The sequence below is a fragment of the Chlorocebus sabaeus genome, chromosome X, assembly GCF_047675955.1.
Source record: "Chlorocebus sabaeus isolate Y175 chromosome X, mChlSab1.0.hap1, whole genome shotgun sequence".
Lineage (NCBI taxonomy): Eukaryota > Metazoa > Chordata > Mammalia > Primates > Cercopithecidae > Chlorocebus > Chlorocebus sabaeus.
The window spans coordinates 145,736,767-145,762,488 of record NC_132933.1 but is presented as its reverse complement, the minus strand read 5'-3'; the positions used below and the strand labels follow the sequence as shown (position 1 = coordinate 145,762,488).

The 25,722-nt window shown below is 41.1% G+C and overlaps 1 protein-coding gene across 2 annotated transcripts in view; it reads left to right on the top strand.

Moving 5' to 3' along the window:
- STS (steroid sulfatase) overlaps positions 1-25,722 on the top strand; it is a 201,027-nt gene that overhangs the window by 60,540 nt on the left and 114,765 nt on the right. Inside the window, exon 1 of one of the 2 annotated variants that reach the window (XM_037986311.2) lies at positions 9,458-9,642. The exons of the other annotated variant lie outside the window; for it this stretch is intronic. Within the exon in view, the coding sequence (XP_037842239.1) occupies positions 9,632-9,642 (11 nt within the window). The 5' untranslated portion in view covers positions 9,458-9,631. Of the gene's footprint in view, positions 1-9,457; positions 9,643-25,722 lie in introns of those variants that run through there. 2 annotated transcript variants of the gene reach the window in all.

Sequence of the window (25,722 nt, the reverse complement as noted above, 5' to 3'; positions counted from 1 at the left end):
TTTGTATTCCTTCTAAAAAAAAATGGGATACAGGTGCAGAACGTGCAGGTTAGTTACATAAGACACGTGAGCCATGGTGGTTTGCTGCACCTATTGACCCATCCTCTAAGTTTCCTCCCGTCACCCCCAACCCCCAAACAGGCCCTGGTGTGTGTTGTTCCCCTTTCTGTGTCCATGTGCTCTCAATGTTCAACTCCCACTTATGAGTGTGAACATGCGGTGTTTGGTTTTCTGTTGCTGTGTTAGTTTGCTGAGGATGATGGCTTCCAGCTTCACCCATGTCCCTGCAAAGGACGTGATCTTATCCCTTTTTATGGCTGTGTAGTATTCCATGGTGTATATGTACCACTTTTCTTTATCCAGTCTTATCATTGGTGGGCATCTGGGTTGGTTCCATGTCTTTGTTATTGTAAATAGTGTTGCAATAAACATACATGTGCATGTGTCTTTATAGTAGAGTGATTTATATTCCTTTGGGTATATACCCAGTAATGGGATTACTAGGTCAAATGGTATTTCTGATTCTAGATCCTTGAAGAATCACCATACTGTTTTCCACAATGGTTAAACTAATTTACATTCCCACCAACAGTGTAAAAGTGTTCCTATTTCCCCACAGCCTCACCAGCATCTATTGTTTCCTGACTTTTTAACAATCACCATTCTGACTAGTGTGAGATGGTATCTCATTGTGGTTTTGATTTGCATTTTTCTGATGATCAGAGACTATGCATTTATATATATATATATATTTATACACACACATATTTATATAAATATAAATATATTTATGTATTTATACAATTATACAATAAAAATATGTTTTATTTTAAATAAATATTTAAATATTAAATATATTCTATATTTATAAAAAATAGATGTATAATATATAATAAATATTTAATACATATTAAATATATAAATTGATGTATTTATATTTATACATAAATGAATAAATATTTTTATATTAAATATATAATTATAAATAAATCAATGTATATATAAATGTATATTTAATATATACTAGGTGTTATATGTTAAAATATATATTAAATATATAAATATTCCTTTTAATACTTTATAATATATTAATAATAACTTTTTAGGTAAGATATGCAAATAAATTTCTAAACCAAATATCCCAGCCTGAGATCTCTAGCTTTGGATAGAAAAGCATTTACTTTTTAGCAAAATTAATTTTTTTAAATGAAAAATAAAAATTATATTTAGGGTATACAACATGACATTTTGTTTTATGTATATATGTGTGTGTGTGTGTGTGTGTGTATGTATGTACGTTATGGAATGGCTAAATGAAGCTAATTAGCATGTGCATTACCCAACATACTTTGTTGGTGGAAAGAATACTTACAATCTACTGTTTAGTAATTTTCAAATATCCAATGTGTTGTTATTCACTACAGTCATCATGTTGTAGGGAAGATCTCTTGAACTCTTGCTCCTAAGTGAAACTTTGTATCCTTAGACCAACATCTCCCCAGTGAAAAACACTTACTTTAACATTCACTCCACTGTATTCATTTTCTATTGCTCCACAGCACACAGTGGCTGGCAACACCTGTGTATCATCTCTCTGGGTTCAGAAGTGTAAGCAAGGGTAGACTTTACCCTACTCAGGGGATCACCAGAATGAAATCAGGGTGCCAGGTATGTTGTGTTCTCCCCTGAGCCTCCTGGTGCTATTCCAAATTCAGTTCATGTTGGTGGAATTCAGTTCCTTGTGGTTCTGGGACTGAGGTTCCCACTTCCTTGCTACTGAAAGTCCTGGGCCACTAGTAATTTCTAGGTCTGTGGACCCCACAGGGCGTTCACATCATCACTATCAGCTTCTTCGTGGACACTGGTTGGTGTCCAGCATCTCTCTCCGACTTCTGGCCATCTTAGAATTCTGCCTACTACTCCCACCGAATTTTTCTGGGTTGGCTGGGCCTTCCCCCTTGTAGAAAGTTGCTCTGCAGGGAAACTACTCTTTTTGTTTTTCCCACTAGTATTTCTCATGTTCCACAATGTGAGTATATCTGTGAGATGCTCCATTTTCCTGGGACACCTATCACTTTGCTAAGATTTCCAACAGGCATCAAAGTCTCTACTGGTGGGCTTTGAGGAGAAGGCTGACCTGTTCTTGTGCCCCAGAAGGCACTGCCTATCTTTCTTTATTTTTTAATCTCAGGGCTAGAGTCATCCCTGCCCTGCCCAAAATGGGAAAAGGGCATCTCTTCGTAGAGATCAGAGCTACATATAAAAGCCAAACTGGGACCGAATCTAAACACCTGCATTTCCTTCCTCCTCCCCTTCCTTTCAGGGCTTCCTGCTGCAGAACAGGGGAGCAGATACGTGTCAATGTATTCCTTTCCCTTTGTAGCCTGTCCATTTGGGCCAGTCGAAATCATTCAGCAATGCATAAGAGAAGAAATACAATATACGCTGATGTCCAGGTGTATGCAAGTGATAATATGACTAATGGAAGATGTGAACTGAGAAGGGGATGTGGTTATTAATGATTACTTAGGAAAGAATTCTGAGCCAGGCACAGTGGCTGATGCCTGTAACCCCAGCACTTTGGGAGGCTGAGGTGGGAGGATGGCTTGAGCTCAGAAGTTTGAGACCAGCCATGGGCAACATGGTGAAACCCCATCTCTACTAAAAATACAAAAATTAGCTGGGCATAGTGGCACGCACCTATAATCCCCAGCTACTCCGGAGACTGAGGCACAAGAATTGCTTGAACCCGGGAGGCAGAGGTTGCAGTTAGCTGAGATTTTGCCACTGCACTCCAGCCTGGGAGACAGAGCGAGACTCCATCTCAAAAAAAAAAAAAAAAGAAAAAAAGAAAAAAGAATTCTGTCTGAAGATACTAGGGACGCTAAAAGTTTGCTGTTTATAAAGGGGATTTTATACAATGCACACCTTTGACTTTGTGCCTTCTTGCTCCAGGAGTTACTCCTTTTAAATAGATAGGTCATCTACAGATCCTGCAGATAATCCCTCTGGTATAACCAGAATACGTAGTTATTTACACATATATGTCCCATAATTTTTTCCTTTCAAGGTAATTGATGACGAATTATACTAAACAAACAATTTTCTGGCTGACAAGTACTGTACTTCAGTGAATTTGCTTGATTAAATTGTAATAATGAAATTGAATTTGATGCTTGCTGTGTAAGTATCTACAAATGCAGTTCCTGTTGAAAATGAGACAATCTGAAGTGCCTTCTAATGGACATCCCACTTCCTTAATGTTTCTTTTGTGTATGTAAGGGAGAAAGTCTAATGTCTGTTCTTTCCCTCATAGGTTCCTAGTTGAGACACTCTCCTGAAAATAAAAGTCAGATTCACAAGAGAAAAACCATCAGAAGTTTATTGGCATATACTCTACCCATCACACAGGAGAGGCCTCAGTTCAAAAATACTTGTCTCTCAAGGCAGTGGCTTAGGGGCCTTGCTCAAATAGGATTTTAACAAAGGGTCATAAATCCTATGTACTGACAAGACAAAGAGGAGAACATGTGCAGGCTACCAAAAGGTAAATTTCTGGGAAGAGTAAAATCTGCCTCTAGCTGCTGTGGTGCTGTCTCTGGGCTAATAGGCGAGAGTTGTAAAGTGGACCATCTTTCGGAGGGAAAGGCAGGCAGGAGGGCAGGAAGGTGGCAAAGGCAGACAGGTGGGCAGGAAGACCTTGTCTTTGTCAATTGTTGTCTTGCTGTGAGGAAAGCAGATGGAGGGGCAATGTGTCCACTGCCTTTTAACCTCTTTCTTTTCAATCAATTATCCTCATTATTTTAAAAGGGGATATTTTGGTTTCCTTCATGTGTAAAAACTATCCATCTCCAAGCTCAGGAAAGGAACAATTTACAACCACCCTCCCAGGCTGCTCCTGGCTTTTTTTGTGTGTCCCAGTTGGCTTTTCACTTCCTCTCACCTATCCCAGCATACCTACTTTAAAGACTGTTAATCTAGGCTGGGGGTGGTGGCTCACATCTGTAATCGTGGTGCTTTAGGAGACCAGGGGAGGAGGATCGCTTGAGGCTAGTTTGAGACCAGTCTGGGCACCATAGTAAGACCTTATCTCTAAAAAAAACAAGTTAAACAATTAGCCAGGCGTGGTGGTACCTGCGTGTAGTCCCAGCTACTCAGGAGGCTGAGGTGGGAGGATTGCTTGAGTCTGGGATGGGAGGTTGAGGCTGCAGTGAGCTATGCTCTCACCATTGCACTCCAGCCTGGGCCACAGAACAAGACCCTGTCTGAAAACATGAAAATATAAAAGATTGTATTAATTGTCATCATCATCATTTATATAAAATGCAAAGCAGGCCTGGTACATGGTAGGAATACAATAAACACTATTTACATGTTTTTCCCTCTTGAACATGTTCCCTTTTTCTGCCGAGTCACATTATTTTTCGACTGATTGTGGAGGGGGACACCCAGTGCAAAAGTAGTAACTCTGGCAGCTTTCTCTATGTCTTCCTTTTCCTAACTTTTCCATAAAACCATTCCGCCAAAGCCCTCACATGCTCACAGTGGCCTTGTTGTCTCTGATTAATCACAGTTGAAACTGGCTATCTAGAAAGAATGACTAGTTGTCTTAATACTCCAATGGAAATCTGAGTCAGTACACTACTCCTGTTTTTTAAATGTCTTCTCTTCCCTTGTGGAATGAAAGGAATTTACACATTACACATAATTAGGAAAACAAGGTATTTTTATTTATGCTTTTATTTCAATAGGTTTTTGGGGAACAGGTGGTGTTTGGTTACATGAGTAAGTTCTTTGGTGGTGATTTGTGAGATTTTGGTGCACCCATCACCTGAGCAGTGTACAACTGAACCCTATTTGTACTCTTTAATCCCTCACCCCCTCCTCACCCTTTCCCCCTGAGTCCCCAAAATCCATTGCATCATTCTTATGCCTTTGCATCCTCATAGCTTAGCTCCCACTTATGAGTGAGAACATGCAATGTTTGATTTTTCATTTGTGAGTTACTTCACTTAGAATAATGGTCTCCAATCCCATCCAGGTTGCTGCGAACGCCATTAATTCATTCCTTTTTATGGCTGCATAGTATTCCATCATATATATATTTACCACAGTTTCTTTATCCACTCGTTGATTGATGGGCATTTGGGCTAGTTCCACATTTTTGCAATTGCTAATTGTGCTGCTGTAAGCATGCGTGTGCAAGTATCTTTTTCGTATAATGACTTCTTTAGCTCTGGGTAGATACCCAGGAGTGAGAACAAGGTATTTTGGAGGCAGATAAACCAGGGTTCCATTCAGTGCTCCCCCTCTGGCATTCAGATTCTTCAAATCCTGGATAAATGTGGGGACCCTCTAAACCTCACTTCTTGTGCAATGGAGAGAAGAACAGTACCATCTAATGTAGGGTGAGAAAGGAGTGATGCAGTTCTGTATTTAGGGCTCCTGATGAATGATGCCCCCGGTGGGGACTGGCCTGGATTGGAATCTTTCCTGTTATCCCTGGAGTCCCTCTACCTATCCCCACCTGTTCTCTACCCTGGAAGAAGCCCAGGTTGAACAGCATCCATAGGCTGTCTTGCCTTTTCTGTTATCCTGGTTGTTTTTGGCCAAGGAAAGTCAACAAATGAAAGGGAAAGGAGAACCAGGTTGGGGTTTTCATCTCCTCTGTTCCCTCCTGCAGTATTGCCCAGGATTGCATCCTGTACTACTCAAAGGTTATCACAAGCTCTGGGATCACTCCTTCCCCTTTGGGCCTCAGAGTGGTACCAGCCTCAGGGGTGAGCTGTCTTCCTCCTCTTCCTGCCCACACTGCTGTTAGCTGTCTTTTCAGTAAATTCTCCTCTCATTCTCCTATATTCCATGTGTCTCTTCTTTTCTGCTGGGACCATGTAACCAATGCTAGGTCCTGCTTGACACCCCCAGGAAAATGACAGCCTATTCACAGACCACAGAGCTGTCCACGGCAGAGGAACCAGAGGGCTAATTAGGAGCTCATGTGCATAGCAAACATATTGGAATGTGTTGGTCCTCCAAGCTGGTCAGAGACGTTTGCCATAGTCACTGAGTCATCAGCGGGGTTATCTGCCTTGCAACCTAACAGTGATGCAACTGACATCTTAAGAGATGGGGCAGACATGCACCTGCACCCCCTTTTTATCAACATGATGGTGAGTAAGTGACATGTGGCTTCCAATAGATGCACAATAGCAGGATGCTACATCAAGGGCTGTGATTCTCTAGTCTTTAGGGTGTCTCTCAGGAAATTTTATTTTATATAAAAATCAAACTTCAACAGGGCTGCAACTCCATTGGTCCAAAAGTCTCCCCTGATTGGTGTCAAATAAAAAAACAAATGCAGACTGAGTAAGGAGGGACTTTTATTCAAAAGGCTTAATGCAAGAGGGAAAACACTCTAGGTCTGCAAGCCTCTCAAAGGCTAGGGGCAAAAATGGTTTTTCTTTTATGGAGAGGAGTAAACAAGGCTAGAAAACATAACAGGCACTGACCTTGAGTTTAAGGGTGGCCTGATTAGACAGTAGATGAGAAAACATTTGCCGTGAGGCCAGACTCTTCCCAGGAGGAAGTGCCTGCTCACTCAGACTGAGGATGGGCCCGTGTTCAGGGTTCTGGGGGAAAGAGAGAAACTGATTCTACATTTGACTAGAAAGGACAAGTGGCTCAGCTAACTTGTCACTGTTTGTAAGACAAAGAATGAGGATTTAGAGGGTCTCTCTCTGTCCTATTAGACAAGAGACATCTGTGAGTCTTTTCTCAGTCATATGGGGAAGGGGGGTTCTTTGCGATAAGCCATTTTCCAGAACACGAGGTGTGGGAGGATGTTAAGGAGTATTCAGTAGCACTTGATAAAGCACAGTAAGGAAGACTTTATTCAGGACCATGGCAACAGGTGCAGGGACCACAGCAATGGGGACTTGCAGCAGGGGAGAAAGATTGGGCTCAGATCTGAATACAGCATGGGAAAGTGGGGATTCATAGCCACGGAGTAGGGTGCCCATCAGTGGATGGAAAACTACTAAGAGGAAACACCAAGGACCAGCGGGATTCTTGCTCAACCGACCTAACAGGATTCTAGCAGAAGGCTGACCAGGTGACCACACATCCCCTGAGGGTGGTGGAGGCTGAGGAGCCTGATCAGATACTGAGGTTGAACAGATGCGGCGGGTGCGGGGGCGGTAGGCTGTTCTTGCTAAATTGACTTAACAGGCTTCTTGCTAAAACTGGATTTTACAAGCAAGTGCACAGATGGGCCTAGAAGAAAGTTGAAGGTCCCCAGAGGTCAGACAGCTATGATATAAGAGGTTTTAAGCATTTGCATCACATACCACATTCTCTGGGCACTGAAGAGAAGGTAACAGGGCTTTAGCTTTTAGAGGCCTCCACATGATCCACACCTTCCCTCCTGAGCATGTCAGCTCCCTATGGCCATGCACTCGCCAGCGGCCTCTCGATGGAAACTTCTTGCTTTTTTGTTAAAATTGCTCGGGCGTATGAGAGCCAGTTCTAGTCCCAATAGTATGCCCATCTCATCCAACCTCTTACTGCTTCGGGGGTTTGTTTTGACTCTAGTTTGGTTTTCCTAAGGAATCTGGTTGAAAGAGAGAAGAGAGAACAATATTTTTCAAATCAAATTTCTGCCCCAGGTGTTTGTAGAGCAAAGCCACTGCTTCACCAGACTAAGGTCGCTTCCCCAGGGCCCAGTAAGACTTTCATGGGCCATGAAGACAAAACATATTAAATATGTTTTAATATAAAAATATGTAAAAACATAAAACATATCAACATTTGTATTTTACAACTATATTGGTGCAAATACCAATATGATCTTCAATCCCCAATGTTCATTTTCTTTTCTTCTGATTATAACACAAATTAAAACATTTTGTGAGCCCCTAAAAAGGCCTTAGAGAGTGTGCCTGATGGGTAATAATCTAGCCTTTTCCCACTCTCAGATCATGGAAGTTTGGGACTGTTTTGTGTCTTATTCCTCTCATTTCTCAGCCTCTCTCTTGAACTAAGAAGGGAGTTGATGAATTTTTGCAGAACTGGAACTTGTATTCCCCATTGCTTGACATCAAGCTGGAAATGTAGTAAACATTCCCCACGTTGTTGAATTGAGTCACATTAGAAAGCAGGGTATTAGTGCACAGAATTTTTAATTGCTAAGGAAAATTTTAACTTTGCATTCATATGTTCTAAGGAACCTTTATACTTGATGCAGTCGGATTCCTGAGATAAGTCAAATACTTTTCCTGTTTTTGTGTTTCTTTTTTCCTCCATTCTTCATCGTATGCCCTTCAAGGAAATCTGAAAAGTTGGCTTTTTTTAAAATCCTTAGTCACATAGATATGTAGACTGCAATTTTGCTTTTCCTGTAGGATTGCTGACCTTGTAAAATGATGCCTATGTATGCATCACTAATCTATGTGCTTAACTTTTAACATCTATGTAATGCTAGGCATATAGACATTGCCTGAGGGCAGGTGGTGGTTGAGGAACCCTATAGAGAATGATCTGATATCATGTGTGATCAGATATTGAGGGTGAGGGCTTCTTGCAAAAACTGGATTTTACAAAGAAGTACACAGATAATCTTAGAACAAGATTCAGGAGACTGGGTTATATTTGGTCAAGCAAAGAATCTTTGTCAAGGGATTTCTTAACCTTTGCTGTTTTCCAAGATCAAAGGGTTCGGGTGAAATGTGACAATGTCAGTGGTATTTCAACTTAGCAACCTCTTTTTCTGTTTTGTCATGGTTGCTGAGATGAAAGGGAGAAAATATTCAAGGAGTCCACTGAGAAAATGCTTACTTAGGCTGGAATAGCATATAATAAGAGATATGTTGTGGTTATAAGATGAATGATTGCGAAAAAGCTCACTTGAGGGTCTCTCAGGCTGACACCACTTGTCACTTAGCAGTATGATGCAACCTGGCTCTGCAGTTAGCAAACCTGGCCCCAAGTGGCTTTCTAAAACATAAAACCACCTCAGCACAGGTGCAGCTTTTAAATACTTTAAAATAAAGCTCACTCTTATAAGAATAGCTTAAACTTCCTTTAGGAAAGAAATGCCTGGTCACTGACCCAGACTGAATACAGGTATAAGAGACGGGGAAAAAATCCCTTGAACTCCCGTTCGGTCTCTTATCTGACCATCTCGTTCTCTATGGCCCATGTCACTGGCCTGTTCCTGCTATAAGTTTCATATCACTGCTGCTAGCATAAACCGCTTGGGTATCAGATTATGTCTGCATTTATCTTTGACACAAATCATACCGAGGGGGAGAAGTTGCCCCTTTTGAAGAATCCAGTTTACCAGGATCACCTGAAACTCCCAAAAGAATGCAGCAACTAGGCAGAGTGTCTCCGCCTCACATTATCTGCCCAAGCACAGTGCTGTTGGCCAAGCCTCCAGCAGCTGACGGGACCCAGCTGTAGTGAGGTTGCAGTGATTGAGTAGGATTGGCCTGCTTCAAAGCAGAGGTTTCTCATGGGAATATGCTTATTAAACTCCCACTGGTGCAGAAACCATGAACAGAGGATGAACGAATGAAGTTGCAGTCTCCTCCATCACAGCTCACTTCCCCAACAACAAGATCTCAAGCTGGAGATGCCTTTAAGGTAAGTGTCTATTCCCCTGGCCAGGCTGGGAGCTTTTAACCTTGAAACATACTAGTTGGGATGTTCACAGCAGCTACCTGCTTGTGTTGCATATTCTCCCAACATGTGTTGTCTTGTTCTTGTTTCTTAAATCTGTTGTTGCTTGGTAATTTCCATTGATTATAATGATTTTCTGTGAGGCTTAGCAAGGGAACATTTTAGGAGAGGTTATAAATGGGGCTAATTAGTGACATGCAAATCGCTTTTGTGACTGTTTCAAAACATCTAAATGACCTATAATTAAATTTTGTTGCCAAATTATTTGTTAATTATCATCTTCCTATCAAGTTTATTGCATCAGGAGATGTCATTCACTGTCTAAAAGGTGGAGCGAGGAAGAGCATTGTGCATGTGTGTTGCAGAGAGGGAAAGAATGCTTGTTTTGTTGGGTTTCTGTCTCCATTGGTGTGCTTTTATTTTTTTGTTTCCACTTCTGTGTATCTCAGATGACGAGTTTGTCTATGGGTTGTCAGAATCTTCTGGTTGAGAAAGACGGTGGGAACCACTTTGTTTAAATTTCCTAATTTTCCATAAACAAATCCCTTCTGCAATATCCCCGACAGATACGACTTTTCACCCTCCACCCAATTCCCGCATGGGAGGAAGGGACTTTGAGAGGCTGATCATTTCGTGGTCTGGCAGCACTCGTAAGTTCCTGGTTCTGTTCTGGACACTGTCCCAGCTGTGGCTTCTGAGACAATGGCTAAATCCTTTCTCTCTTTTACAGACCACCATTCGAACACACTTTAGTGCAGCTCAAATGCCATTTTCCGCTCTGTGTGAAATGTTACCAATTCCTAAGAAATCCTGGATGTCAGATTTTTCTATTTATTTGAGACAGAGTCTCGCTGTGTCACCCAGGCTGGAATGCAGTGGCGCGATCTCGGCTTACTGCAAGCTTCACCTCCCGGGTTCACGCCATTCTCCTGCCTCAGCCTCCTGAGTAGTTGGGACGACAGGCGCCCGCCACCACACCCGGCTACTTTTTTGTATTTTTAACAGAGACGGGGTTTCACTATGTTAGCCAGGATGGTCTCGATCTCCTGACCTCGTGATCAGCCCACCTTGGCCTCCCAAAGTGTTGGGATTACAGGCATGAGCCACTGTGCCCGGCCGTCAGATGGTTTTTATACCCTTAAGCATCCTGATCGCTCTCCTTTGATATACCACTGAGTCTCCATCCTTCTTAAATCACAGGGATCTGCACTGAAAAATATTCCAACTCTGGTCTGACTTTGTGTAAACAGCTGAGTGGAACTCATCTTCCTTGTCCCAAAAGCATCTTCTTCTTCGTAGTGTACACCAAACTAGTATTAACTTCAGGCTTCTCAGTCATTCCCTTCCCCAGCTGACTAAACTCGCTTTGTAGTTGTTTAAAGTCTTCTTCACAGGAGCTGCAAGCAGGTCACATCTAAATATTGGCATCTTTGTGCCATTGATTACGTTTCTTAAATAAGGAGATTATGCGTTTTCCCCATTGCATTTAATTTTGTTAGTTTCCATCTTTTGTTCCACTTCTCAAGGTCTTTTCTGAATCTGTGTTCTCTTCTGATGCACATGCCATCTTCCCCATGTTGGGTAAATATTCTGATAGTCGATTCATACAAATCATTGATGTAAATTATGGAATAGTGCAGAGCTGTATAGCACAGGCTCAATAACCTCTCCGATTCGGTACAACACTTTAATCAGCACTCTTGTGGAGCATTTGTTTAGCTAGTTAAAACTTGTAGATGCTGTAACACATGATTTTCAAATTCTAAGCTAGAATGGCTATTCATTCCACTGCTGATATTACTGGAAGGAGGAAGTCTGGTAGCATTACCTCAAAACACAGGAGGCCAACGTTGTTCCCAGAGAGCTCAAGATGGCACCAAAAGATCACTGTTTAGCTTCCTAGGTGCACACGAACCATCTTTAGGAATATGAATTCAGGAATCTTATGTCAGAGAAATTTTGCATTAACTAGTCTAACTAAAACAAAGATAATTAATACCTTCTTTGTTTATTTAAAAATGACATGGTTGTTTATAAAGTGATATCACACCACATGCCCCCCTAGGCAGTAAATGTTTATCTGTGGACATTCACCTAATATACGCAGCATACTCTCTGGCTATATTGGGCATAAATTTGTTTGCATTTGCATAAGCACTGTTATAGACTGACTGTATCTGACTCCCCAAAATTCATATGTTGAAACCCCAACCCCTAAGATGATGGTATTTGGAGGTGGGGCTTTTGGGAGGTGAAGAGGTTATGAAGGTGGAAACTCATGAATGGGACTGGTTTCCCATAGTGATTATAAAAGAGACCCCAGAGAGTCCCCTTGCTTCATCCACCATGTGAGGACACATCAGGAAGGCACCATCTACGAACCAGGAAGCAAGTCCTCACTAAATACTGGATCTCTTGGTGCCTTGTTCTTGCACTTCCAAGAACAAATTTATTGTTCCAGGGCTGTGAGCAATATGTTTCTGTTGTTTATAAGCCACTTAGTCTATCGTACTTTGGCATAACAGCCAAACAGACCAAGGCAAGAACCATTTTAATAAACAAGGAATTGTCATTGGCTACTTAAGTAGAATTGTGTAATCATGTTGTTTGAATTTGGATCTTGTTGGTTTACTGTTGTCATAACTGTCTGTCTGCAAGTAACAATAGGCTTGAAACCTAAGCAAACTTAACATATGCAAATCTGTGTCAAGGGCATCTCTGCTTTATAAAAGACAGTCTTCAATTAGAACCCCTCCCCAGTGGGATTGAGCACAAAAACAGAGCTATTTGTGAGAAAGGATGCCCTCAGCTGCAACAACAACAACAAAAAAGTTTTCCGCCTTTTTCAAAATTGTGTTTAAACTAAAGGCAACTATCATCATTAAGTTTTTTGTTCTATTTAGATTTTTGCAATGCTTTCCATCTCAGAACAGAGACTACTGCCCTAAATATTCAATTAATATTGGATGGCCCTATAGGAATTTATGTCTAAGAGATAGCATTCATTATCTGTATTTTTTTCCTATTGCTTTTTAGGCATGGATTTATTTTTATATATTTAGGGGGTGTAAGTATAATTTTGTTACAGAGATATATTGTGTAGCAATAGTCTGGACTTTTAGTGTATCCATCATCCAAATAGTGAACTTTGTACCCTCGCTCCTATCTCACCCTCGCTCCTATCTCACCGCCCACCTTTTATGGTCTCCAGTGTCTATTATTCCAGTTTGTATATCCATGTCTATCCATTGTTTAGCAACCACTTATAAGTGACAATATGTAGTATTTGACTTTCTGAGTTATTTCAGTAATGATAATGACCTTTAGTTCCCTCCATTTTGTTGCAAACGACATGAATTCATTCTTTTATATGACTGAGAAGTATTCCATGGAATATATATACCACTTTTTTTTTTAATCCAATCCTCTGTTGATGGACACTTAGGTTGATTCCATATCTTTGGTATTGTGACTAGTGCTGAGATAAATGTACAAGTGCAGGTATCTTTTTAATACAATGATGTCTTTCCCTTTGGGTACATACCCAGTAGTGGGATTGCTGGGTCAAATGGTAGTTCTATTCAATTCTTTGAGAAATCTCCATATTGTCTTCCATAGAGGTTATATTAATTTACATTCCCACCAACAGTGTACAAGTGTTCCATTTTCTCTGCATTCTTAACAACATCTGTTATTTTTAGACTTTTTAATATAGCCATTCTGATGGTGTAAGATGGTACCTCATTGTGGTTTTAATTTGCATTTCTCTGATGATTAGTGGTCTTGCACATTTTTTTCCATATGTTTCTTGGGTGCTTATATGTCTTCTTTTGGAAAATGCTTGTGTCATTTGCCCCCTTTTTAATGGGGTTGTTGTTTTTTTTTTTTCTTATTGAGTTGTTTGAGTACCTCGTAGATTCTAGATATTAGCCCTTTGTCAGATGCATAGTTTGCAAATTTTTTTCCATTCTGTAGGTTGTCTATTTACTCTGTTGATTGTTTCTTTTGCTGTGCAGATGCTTTTTAGTTTAAGTCCTGTTTGCCTAATTTTGTTTTTGTTGCATTTGCTTTTGAGGACTTAGTCATGAACTAAAGCCAAGAGTGAATTAGATGTATTTTTTTAAGCTTATGGAAACCAGCAGAAGACATAGACTATATAGACATTCATTTTTTTTTCACTTTCGTCATCATGGAAATATTCTGAGACATGAAACATCACTGTGACCCAAGGAGAGGCATCGGCGAGAGTTAGTTGAAAGAGAAGGAGAAAGGAAAAGAGTGGAATATCATTCACTGGATACCTCCCATCTGCCTTGGAAGTTCGGTGCACTTCATCTGTTTTAAAAATGGAGATAATGGGACATGGAAGCTTGGAGTAATAAAGCCAATATTTGAAAGGGGGACAAGCTGACTTTATAATCTGATCTTTTCACTTAAAGCTCTCAGTTCTTCACTGGGCACGGTGGCTCACGCCTGTAATCCCAGCACTTTGGGAGGCCGAGGCGGGTGGATCACGAGGTCAGGAGATCGAGACCATCCTGGCTAACACGGTGAAGCACCGTCTCTACTAAAAAATACAAAAAATTAGCCGGGCGTGGTGACGGGCACCTGTAGTCCCAGCTACTCGGGAGGCTGAGGCAGGAGAATGACCGGGAGGTGGAGGTTGCAGTGAGCTGAGATGGCGCCACTGCACTCCAGCCTGGGTGACAGACCCAGACTCTGTCTCAAAAAAAAAAAAAAAAACAAACAAAACAAACAAACAAACAAAAACCTCTCAGTTCTTCAGTGAGAAAAGTAGGTGTCCTGGACATTATTTTATACTAGCCAAATTCTGACTTGATCAAGAATTAAAATGTAATGGTTTCAAAGTACTAGATAATTCATCAACCAGTAGCACTAAGCACAGGGGTAGGGTTAGTCCCTCCTCATACCAATTTTATGGCTGTCATTAGAGTCAAGCATTTAACCTCCCTGGACTTCAGTCCCTTCACTTGTGCAATGGACTGACTGTTTATTCCCCCCACCCCCAAATTCATATATTTAAATTCTAACCCTTGAGATGATGGTATTTGGATGAGGGGCCTTTGGAACGTGATTAATCATGAGGGGGTTGTCCTCAAAAATGGGATTAGTACCCACATAAAAGAGACCCCAGAGAGCTCCCTCACTCCTTATACCATATGAGAACATGGGGAGAAGGCACTTCCTGTCTATGAAACAGGAAGCAGGTCCTCACCAACACAGATTCTGTAATATCTTGGTCTTGGACTTCCAGCCTGCAGAGCTGTGACAATTAATTTCTGTTGCTTATAAGCCACCTAATCTGTTGTATTCCATGATAGCAGCTCAAATAGACTAAGACAATCTGTAAAATGAGGGTGTTCACCACCCATGAGGTCTCATAGAACCTTCTGGGTCTAACTGTCTGTGGTTCTCAAAGCCTTCCCCATTTGAAGGTTGATGTTTCCTACTTGGTGGAACATTTCTCTTGCTTCCAACTTTATTTTGCTCTTTCTGTCTTCCTTGGCTGAATTCTCTCTTCCCTGTAATTTTCTCTGCATGGCACTTGCAGTTTCACCAGTGGGCTATGGAAGATGTCTTTCAAAGCCTCTGGCTAAGGTATAAGAACAGCTGGGGTCCTCATTGGAAAGCCGTCGAAACTTTAAAACAGTAGGCTGAGGTCTAGAACTGTTCCAGGAGGCGAGATGACAGCAATTGTCCTTGTGTTCATATCCTCTGGTTAATGTGACTCCCAGCTATGAATCAACCTTTATATAAATGCATTTTGGCTCACTGGACTGAATGTAGCTTGGATTCAATAATAGAAAACATGTGGGAGGAGACAGTGAGAACCCTGAAGCCAGAATGGTCTGATGTTTCTTGTGCTGGAGGTCCCCAGGTTCAGAGATTCACCAGGAGGACTAACAGGCTCAGTGCATAGTGGGGCTCATGGCTAAGATGTATTTCAACAAAAAAATACAGAACACATTGAACAAAGGGAAACAGCGCATGGGGTAAAGTCTGGCAGAATCCAGGCATAAGCTTCCAGCTATGTCTCTGAAAGGAGTCACACGGGACATACTTAACTCCTCCAGCAGTGAGCTGTCAACACATGTGAATTGTTGCCTACAAGGGAAGGTGGTTAGAGACTCAGCACCCAGGTTTTTTATTGGGAGCTATTCATATTAGTGCCCTTTGCCTAGTACTACCAAATTTGCAGAATCCCAGACAGAAAGCAGGTGTTCAGCATAAACTATGTTGTTTGTACAAGCATTTCAGGCAGAGTGCATCGTTCTTATTAATTCTGGGAAGGTGAGAACCCTCCCCAAATCTAATTCCCAATTGCCAGCCGAGAGCACACATTACAAGCAGGCCTTTCTAAGGAGAGCAATCTCAGGTCCTCTATGTTAACTTCTTTCTGCATATTTCTAAAGTGTTTCATATTTATTATCTTTTTAAGGAAACAAGCTCTGTCACCATGAAGTCCTAGATGCATCCCAGAATGTAAAAGCTAGAGGAGAATCTTGGCTGTAGCCCATGACTTCATTTTATAGATAACAAAGCCAATTCTCTTCTTTTTCTTATTTTTAGTATATTTTTATGAGATATAATTTTCCTACAGTAAAATGCACAGATCTTAAATGTTCTGTTTGATAAGTTTTGATAATTTTATACACACATATAATCACTGTCCCAAACAAAATATGTAGCGCATGCCCATTATCATCTCAGAACGTTCCTGTTGCTCCTCTGTAATCAATACCCCAGCCAGAGACAAACACTTTTCAGAGTTCTATCACCATAGATAATTTTTGCCTTTTCTTGGACTACATATGAATGGATTCAGGCTATATGGATTCTTTGGGGTCTCACCTCTTTCACTCAACATAATGTGTGTGAGATTCTTATTTGTTGTTGCATGTATCAGTGGTTCGTTTATTTTCATGGCTAAGTAGTCTTATGTTAGATTGATGTTCCAGAGTTTGTTTATGCATTCTCCTGTTGATAGCTATTTGGATTGTCTCCAGTTTTTGGTTATTGTGACTAAGGCTTTGGGTGGATAGTTTTATTTCTCTTGTTTAAACATTGAGTAGTGTAATTGCTTGACAGTAAGATACATGTCTATTCAATTGTATAGGAAATGGCCAAACTTTTCTCTAAAACGTTTGCATGAGTTTATACTTCAACAAGTAATATATAAGAGTTCTAGGGGCCAGGTACAGTGGCTCATGCCTGCAATTCCAGCACTTTGAGAGGCTGAGGTGGAAGGCTTGCTTGAGCCCAGGAGTTTGAGACCAGCCTCGGCAACACGGTAAGACCTCATTTCTACAAAAATGAAAAAATTAGCCAGAGTGGTGGCTAATTTGTCTCTAGTCCTAACTATTTGGGAGGATTGCTTCAACCCAGGAGGTCAGTGCTGCAGTGAACTTTGTTCGTGCGACTGCGCTCCAGCCTGGGTGACAGAGCGTGACCCCGTCTCAAGAAAAAAAACAGTTCCACTTGTTCTGCATCTTCACTAGCATTTGGTATTTTCCATTTTTTGTTGTTTCATTTTGTTTTTATTTTAGCCACCGTAGGGGTTGTAAAATGGTATCTCGTGGTAATTTTCACTTCTCTGATTACTAATCAGGCTGAATACCTATTTATTTGCTTATTAGCCTTTTGTATATCTTCTTGTATAAAGTGCATATTCAATTGTTTTACCCATCATATTGTTTCATTCCTTTTTTATCATTGATTTGTTCTTTACATATTCTGGATATTTAAAAAATAGTTGTCTTACAAATAAGTTTCCCTGGTCTATGTTGCTTATCTATATTCCTTGTTTCCTAATTTTTTAAAAATTGAATGTTACTTTGAATTATTTTAAGTTATCTCATGTATCCTCTTAATAGTCCCACTCTCTTCACTTGGTGATAAATTAGAAGCATCTAAAAGAACCAATCATTTCCCAAAAAGTAAATTAAAACCTTTCTATAGCCATTGTTTGGTTCTAATTACTCTATTGGCCTTGTTCAAATCGTCTTTTATTTATTTGTTTTTTTTTTTTTAATAAAAGCAAGCTTTATTTTGCTATCTGATGAGACAATATGCTGGTTTGAGAGTTTGGAATAAAAAACATGGATGTTTGTATTATTAAGGAAAGTTTCCAAGCACATAGTTATTAAGGAAAGCACATATTATTAGGCAAAGTTTCCAAGCAAAAGTCTTAGAATAGACATAAAAATGTGAAATAATGAACGGTGACCTTAGTATTTGCCATTGTCATTGTTCCATGCAATATGTTTTTAAAAATTTTTATTTGATAGTGATAAGAATACTATGAGGTCTAACCTCTTAAAATTTTCAGTGTGCAATACAGTATTGTCGACTGCTGGTACAATGTTTGACTGCAGGTCTCTGGAGCTAATCCATCTTGCTTACCTGAAGTTTTATGCCTGCTGACTCATAACTCCCCATTTTCCTTTCCCCTATCCCCTGGAAACCACCACTCTGCTTTTCAGTCTTATGAATTTAGCTACTTTAGATACCTCATATAAGTGGAATAATACAGAATTTGTCTTTCTCTACCTGGCTTATTTCACTTAACATAAGGTTCTCAAGGTTCATCCATGCTGTTACATATTGTAGAATTTCCTTCCTTTTAAGGCTGCATAGTATTCCATCGTATGTAGAGACCATGTTTTTGTTGTTGTTGTTGTTTTTAAATCCATTTATCTGTTGATGAGCATTTAGGTTGCTTCCATATCTTGGCTATGGTGAATAGTACTGCAGTGAACAGAGCAGTGTGATATGTCTTTGAGATTTCAGGGCCGTTGGGTATATTTCCAGAAGTGGGATTGCTAGATAACAAGGTAGTTCCATTTTTTAATTTGTCAAGGAACTTCCATACTGTTTTTCACAGCAACAGCACCTTTTTGCATTTCCACCAACAGTGTGCAAAGAAATTCTCCACATCCTCACTAACACTTGTCTCTTGTTGTTTGTTTTTCTAAGAGCAGCTGTTCTGACAGTTGTGGAGTGATATCTCGTGTGTGGGTTTGAGTTGCATTTTCCTGATGATTTGTGATGTTGAGCATATTTTCATGTGCTTCTTGGCGTTTGTATGTGTTCTTCGGAGAAATGTCTAGTGAAGTCCTTTGCCCATTTTTTAATTGGGTTATTTGTAGTTTTGTTATTGAGTTTGGGAGTTCATTATATATTTTGGATATATGGTTATCAGTATATTGTTTGGAAATATTTTCTCCCATTCCATAGGTTGCCTTTTCACTTCGTTATTTCCTTTGCTGCACAGAAGCTTTTTAGTTTGACGTAGTCTCACTTGTCTATTTTTGCTTCTATTGCCTGAAGCCTATTCACATTCTTAAATGTATCTTTTGATGAATAGTAATAGTTGCTTCATTTTACCTTTTACTCTTTACATTTTAATTCATTTTAATTTGGATAATTTTCTTGACCTGTGTTCAAGTTCTCTGATTCTTTTCTTTGCCCATGACATGAACTTCTTATTTCTGATGTTATATCTGTTTTGTTTGATAGCTGGCATTTCTGTTTGTTTATTCTTTCGTATTTTCATCTTGCCCCTGAAATTCCCCATCTCTTAACATATGCTGTTTGCCTTTCCTGCTAGATTCTTTTATGGATTTCCTATGCATGTCTTAAAGGATATAGATGAAATATCTAACATTTGCATACCTCCTGCTATTTCACATGTCATATGCGCAAACATAAATATGCATGCATAATAGACATTGGTTGTAAAAAATAGTGGAGACCGAGTCAGTCATATTTTCGCCTAGAAAACATCACACACTTCATCTGTGTGGCCCCTTGGTAAGCTGCTGCGTCAGCGTGAATGTCATTTGTTTGGTTTTAATTAGATTCTGCTCACCCCCTTGGCTTCAGATGCTTTGAGAGGGGATCCACACTTTCCCTTTAGCAGAGCTTAGGATCTGAGCACTGGTGAGACTCTAAGTCATGCTCTGGTTGCAGCCTGGCTGCTCACTTGTTGGGTTTTTGAAGAGTCCTCTTTGTTTTCTGTCTTGCCCTGGATTTGGTCATTCCAAATTCCCATCCTAGGTGGGGGACAGGGACAGGTGTGTGGCTGCCCATGGGGAAGATTCAGAGTGCCTTGGAGGAGTGTGTCTGAGCTTCCCTGCACTGCCTCACTCTGAGTTTGTTTTTGCACTGTGTGGTGTACAATTCCCCAGGGGGCTTCATGAAGACTGCAGGAGTGCATTGAAGGGTTGGCTGCAGGGGGGCTGTTTGGCCGGAGGCTGATCTGCTGTGCCAGCCTGCCTACACCCAGTTTTTAATGTCACCCAGAAGTGACATTAAAGACTCCTTTCAATGTCAGCTGGATTCTTCCTCTTCTCCCCACTCCTGCTACCAGGGGTGAAAGCAACTGAAGGTTTCTTCTTTGTAGGAAGGTTCATCACATCCTGGATTCTGGTTCATGTATGTTTTTTCTGCATCTTCAGCCTTTTTTTGGGGGGGGGGCCGGGGGGGCGCGGGGGCACAGGGTTTTACTCTGTTGCCCAGGCTGCAGTGCACTGGTATGATCATGGTTCACTGCAGCCTTGAACCCCTGGGCTCGAGAGATTCTCCAGCCTCAGCCTTCTGAGTAGCTGGGACTACAGGCATGTGCCACCATGCCTGGCTTATTTATTTATTTATTTATTTATTTATTTATTGAGATGGGGTCTTTCTATGTTGCCCAGGCTAGTCTCAAACTCCTGGTCTCAAGCAATCCTCTTGCTTTGGCCTCCCAAAGTGCTGGGATTACGGACATGAGCCACCACCAGGTCCATCCTTAGCTTTTTGATGGATCTTAAAAAGCCATGATTTTAATTGGAAGCCTCATAAATCACTGTTGGGAATGTGAAGTGGTTCAACCACTCTAGAAAACAGTCTGGTAGTTCCTTCATAATTTCAACCTAGACTTTCCATATGACCCAGCCATTCCACTCCTAGGTATGTACCCAAAAGAACTGAAAACAGGTGTGAATGCTCATAGCTGCATTATTCATGATTTCCCTAAAGTGAAAGCAACCCAGACGTGGTGCATGATTCCGTTCATATGAAATGTCCAGAATAGGCAGATCCATAGAGAGAGAAGGCAAATTAGTGGTTCTCAGGAGCTGGGAGAGAGGAATGAGGAGTGACCACTGACAGGCACAGGGATCTCCATTTAGGGGTGATGAAAACGTTCTGGAATGAGATACACGTGACAGTTGTACAACATAGTGGATGTACTAAATGCCACTGAGTTGTACACTTAAAGTGGTTTAAATGGTGAAGTTGATGTTATGTGAATTTTGTCATAATTTAAAAAGAAACTATGAGTTCAAGGCTTCGTGGCTTCTTTACCTTGTCAATGTGTATTCACTGGTCGCTTTCGCTTTCCACATCTTAATTAGTGTGGAGTCCTAATTAGGGAGGGAGGTCAGGCTAGGGGGAAGGAGGGAAAGTAGAAAGAGAAGGCAGGTAAGTTATAAGTCTCCCTTTCTTCATGCTCCAGAACACGTAGCCCTCCTGTGCAAATAACTCACAGTCTGCCTGCACCCAGCTATCACCAGACCCTTGGTTGATAGAAAATTGCAAGTTATCTCACTGCAACCTTGGCATTATCGGTACTGCACAAAGCCGTCTTCAGCACACAGCACAAGCGCCATCCTATAAAATCCCCAGGAAGCCTTTGTCTCTTTGCAGTCAGCTCTTCTCTCACTGATCTGCCTGTTGCACCCTTGCAACATATTTTCATACTCTCTCTAATAAATCTGCTTTTTTTTTTTTTTAACCTACAACTGTCTTGGTAAATTCTTTTTATTCCTGCACCACCAACCACCGAGAGTCGCCACTCACCTGTGACAATTAGCAATTAAAGCTGACTGCTCTTTTCATAGCCTATAACTTTAATTTTGTGTTTTTCTGTAAACATTTTCAACTGGCCACATGTGTCTTGAGTAGACAGAGGGTAAGTGTCAGCTTTTGCTTTCTGGTTGTCCTGTTAGGGTATTGGGATCCTATGGCAAAGAGCAACAGTGAGGGTAAGTGGAAATTCTTAGGAAAACCTAAGGACCACATCTGGGGTAACAGATTAAGACCCAGCGCCCAGGGGCCAGGAGTTTGGTAGAAGCGGAATGAAACAGAAGCTCTGGGAAATGGAGTGGTCCCCAAAACCAGGCACCACCTGCAGGTGCATGAGTGAGGAGGGAGGGATGGTGTATGTATACACTGCATTAGGGTTCGTGAAACCTTTATACAGTGCATTAGTGTTAGCAAAAGACACTTATAGGACTTTATCCCCTTTATTTTTTTTAACTACCTTGAGAAACGGAACATGGGTTTGGAGAAGGCAGAGTGACATACATTTTATTCTGTTGCAATTTGGGTATTCTGGTACCTTAGTTTGCCTCTGATATGTTTTAGCCAAGGGGAAGAGGCTGGCAAGGTTTCCATTAAAATTTATTTTCACCTTTACTTACACCAATTTGGTAGATACAGCAGGTGAGCAGTTTCCCACCTTGAACAGGAACATGAGAAAAATATATCTGCTTTTGCTGCAGACAGCCCAGGTCTGGAGACCCTGGGATTGGGAAGGCTGGTTCCATTGGGTAGAAGCATGGAGAGCGTGAGCTAGGCACCATCAGGGACCATGGTGTGAGCTGATGTGGACACTCAAACACGTGGGGGCTCTCCTTAAAGTGCCTTTTGGCTGATTGTAGATGTCAGGTCCACTTATATTTCCCTGGGTTCTTGTGGCTTGGATCCCTGAAGACTCACCAAGGATGTGATGATTACATCACTGTGGGCAAATTTTATATTGCATCCTCCTCAAGCTGGACTTTGAACCTAGGAAAATGATGTTTTAATTATTTTTTGGTACATTATGTTTGTACATATTTATGGGGTACATGTGAAATTTTGTTACATGCATAGAATGTGTAATGATTAAGTCAGGGTATTTGGGGTATCCCTCACCTTGAGTGTTTATCATTTCTGTGTGCTGGGAACATTTCAAATCCTCTCTTCTAGCTATTTTGAAATATATAATATATTGTTTTTAACTATAGTCACCCTACTCTGCTATGGAACTAGAACTTATTCCTTCGTATAACTGTATTTTTGTACCCATTAACCATCTCTTCATTGCCCCCACCCCCTACACCCTTCCTTGCCTCTGGTATCTGTCATTCTACTCTCTACCTCTGTGAGATCAACTTTTTTAGTTTCCACATATGACTGGGAACATGTGGTATTTGACTTTCCGTGCCTGGCTTATTTCACTTAACATAATGACCTCTAGTTCCATCCATGCTGCTGCAAATTACAGGATTTAATGCTTTTTTTAAGGCCAAGTAATATTCCATTATGTAGATATACCACATTTCCTATATCCATTCATCTGGTGATGGACACTTAGGTTGGGTCCATAGCTTTGCTATTGTGAATAGTGATGCAGTAAACAAGGGAGTGCAGGTGATACGGTTTGGCTGTGTCCCCACCGCAAATCTCATCTTGAATTGTAATCCAAATTATAATCCCCACATGTTGGGAGAGGGACCTCATGGGAGGTGATTGGATCATGGGGGTGGTCCCCCTATGCTGTTCTCATCGTAGTGAGTGAGTTCTCACAAGATCTGATGGTTTTATAAGGGGCTTCTCCCTACTTCATTCTGCACTTCTCTCTCCTGTCGCCATGCAAAGAAGGTCTCTCCTTCCCTATCACCTTCCACCATGATTGTGAGTTTCCTGAGACCTCCTCAGCCATGTGGAACTGTGAGCCAGTTAAACCTCTTTCCTTTATAAAGTACTCAGTCTCAGATATTTCTTTCTTTCTTTCTTTCTTTTTTTTTTTTTTTTTTTGGGACGGAGTCTCACTTCTTCACCCAGGCTGGAGTGCAATGGCATGATCTCGGCTCACTGCAACCTCCACCTCCTGGGTTCAAGCAATTCTCCTGCCTCAGGCTCCCAAGCAGCTGCGATTACAGGCACATGCCAGTACACCTGACTAATTTTTGTATTTTTAGTAGAGATGGGATTTCATCATGTTGGCCAGGCTGGTCTTAAACTCCTGACCTCAAGTGTTCTGCCTGCCTCAGCCTCACAAAGATATTTCTTATAGCAGTAAGAAAACGGACTAATACAGGAGGACTTCCTTTGACACATTGATATATTTCCCTTTAGATAAATACTCAGTAGTGGGCTTGCTGGATCATATGGCAGTTCTAGTTTTAGTTTTTTGAGAAGTCTCCATACTGTTTTTTATAGTGGCTGTACTAGTTTACATTTTCACCAACGCAGGTCACCTGCTGGTCATCTAATTACCAAAGCAATTTTTACAAAATACTTCTACATCTTTTTATTTATAGATCATCACAACTGTCTGTACCAATTTATGACCCCTGAAAAAAGAGCAGCAATTATGAGACAGCTTGTTCAGGGGAAGGAGCTCAGTGTACAGGTTAGGGCTTCCCATCCTTGTCTTCCTATGACAGATACCCAGGCTGATTACCATGTCTATGGAATACCTTTAACACAGAGGGTTAACTAGCTTGCTGCAGTGGGAGGTAAGAATAACAATAGCCTGGCCATCCACTGATCCTGGAAAATGCTCATCCACGGAGCAGCTGAGCCAAGATGGTTTGAGCTATCTTTGTCTTGTTTCGGCACCTGGTTGTTAAATCCCAGAGGCCCTCTGATATTGACAGCGAAGATGCTGATATGTATTGAGTGTGTGGAAGCACTTCACACCATTCCCAAGTCCCTTGCTTTCTCTACTCCTCAAACTTGTGTGTATTTTATTTTCTCTCCTTTTCTACCTGCTGCCCATGGTTTCATCCTGCCTGATTTCCCCCGTGACATAACCCCTGGTTATCAAATGCTGGAAAGTCAGATGAGATGGGAATGCTCTATGGTGTTTCATCCAGGGGACCCTGGAAAATGCTAATATCAAAAACCTATCATGACCAAAGCTTCCTGTGAGGTCTCTGGAAAAACTCTGTGCACAGAGATGCCCTCAGGGGGCAGAATAACACTTTATTATTGTCTCCAGTACTGGTCCTCAAAGAACTCTCACAGGAGACTGAATTCTGCCCAGAGCTCCTTTCCTGCATGTCCCAGACATCCACCATCATTTCCTTCTAAGGCCAGACTGAGTGACTCTGTTGCCGGCATGAAAGGAAAGGGACTTCTCTTGGTTTAACAGGAAAGGAAACAGAGGGACACAGCAAATAAAAGGGTGGTGGAGCTGTAGGACTGGGACAGAGACTATATGAGAGAGCAGATGTTGGCCAAGGAGGGAAAATTGACGCTCCAGTCAGAGGCAGCTCTGAACTCTCTTAGCTCACTGTCATTCTTAAGGCAGTCTCTGGGAACCTTGGCTTCTTTAAAACACTCCCCCTCTGAAATCTGTGACCCAACCAATGACTTTAAACTTCAGCATCCTTTAGGCACTGGGAGGATGTAAAGACTATCCTCATCCTCACGGGGACTTTATTGCTCTTGAATGTGATCCTTCACAGGAGAAAGAAAAAGTCTTAGGCTCATCCTGTGTTAAGTATCAAAGTTTCAATATATGTTTCTAGATGTGTTTTTTTTTTTTTCTTATAAAATCCTTCTATAATTCACTATTATCAGTGAAGAGGTCATTTAAACATAGCCTTCTCAACCTCTTCTTCAAATCCCGCCATCATGAACCATCGCAATGTTCTACAGTGCCAAGAACTCTCCAAATATGGTGGCCTCTTAACATGCCAGAGAGGAATGTTTTCAGATTCCCCAGAACATTTGGGACCACTATGGAACATAGTCCTCTCCATCAAATTTGGTACCTTGTAAATAAATGAAAATATTAGGTAAGCTGTGATGAGTGGTTCATAGCAAAGCATTTGGATTTGGAGGTTGGGTCGAGGTCTTGGATCTGAGCAAGAGAGAAATGGCTCCTTCCACATGGTAGCTTTGTGGTGAGCACCATTTATATCTTGCCTCAGGGAGAGCACAAATATTACACATAATGGACCTTCTGGATCTCATTGGAGA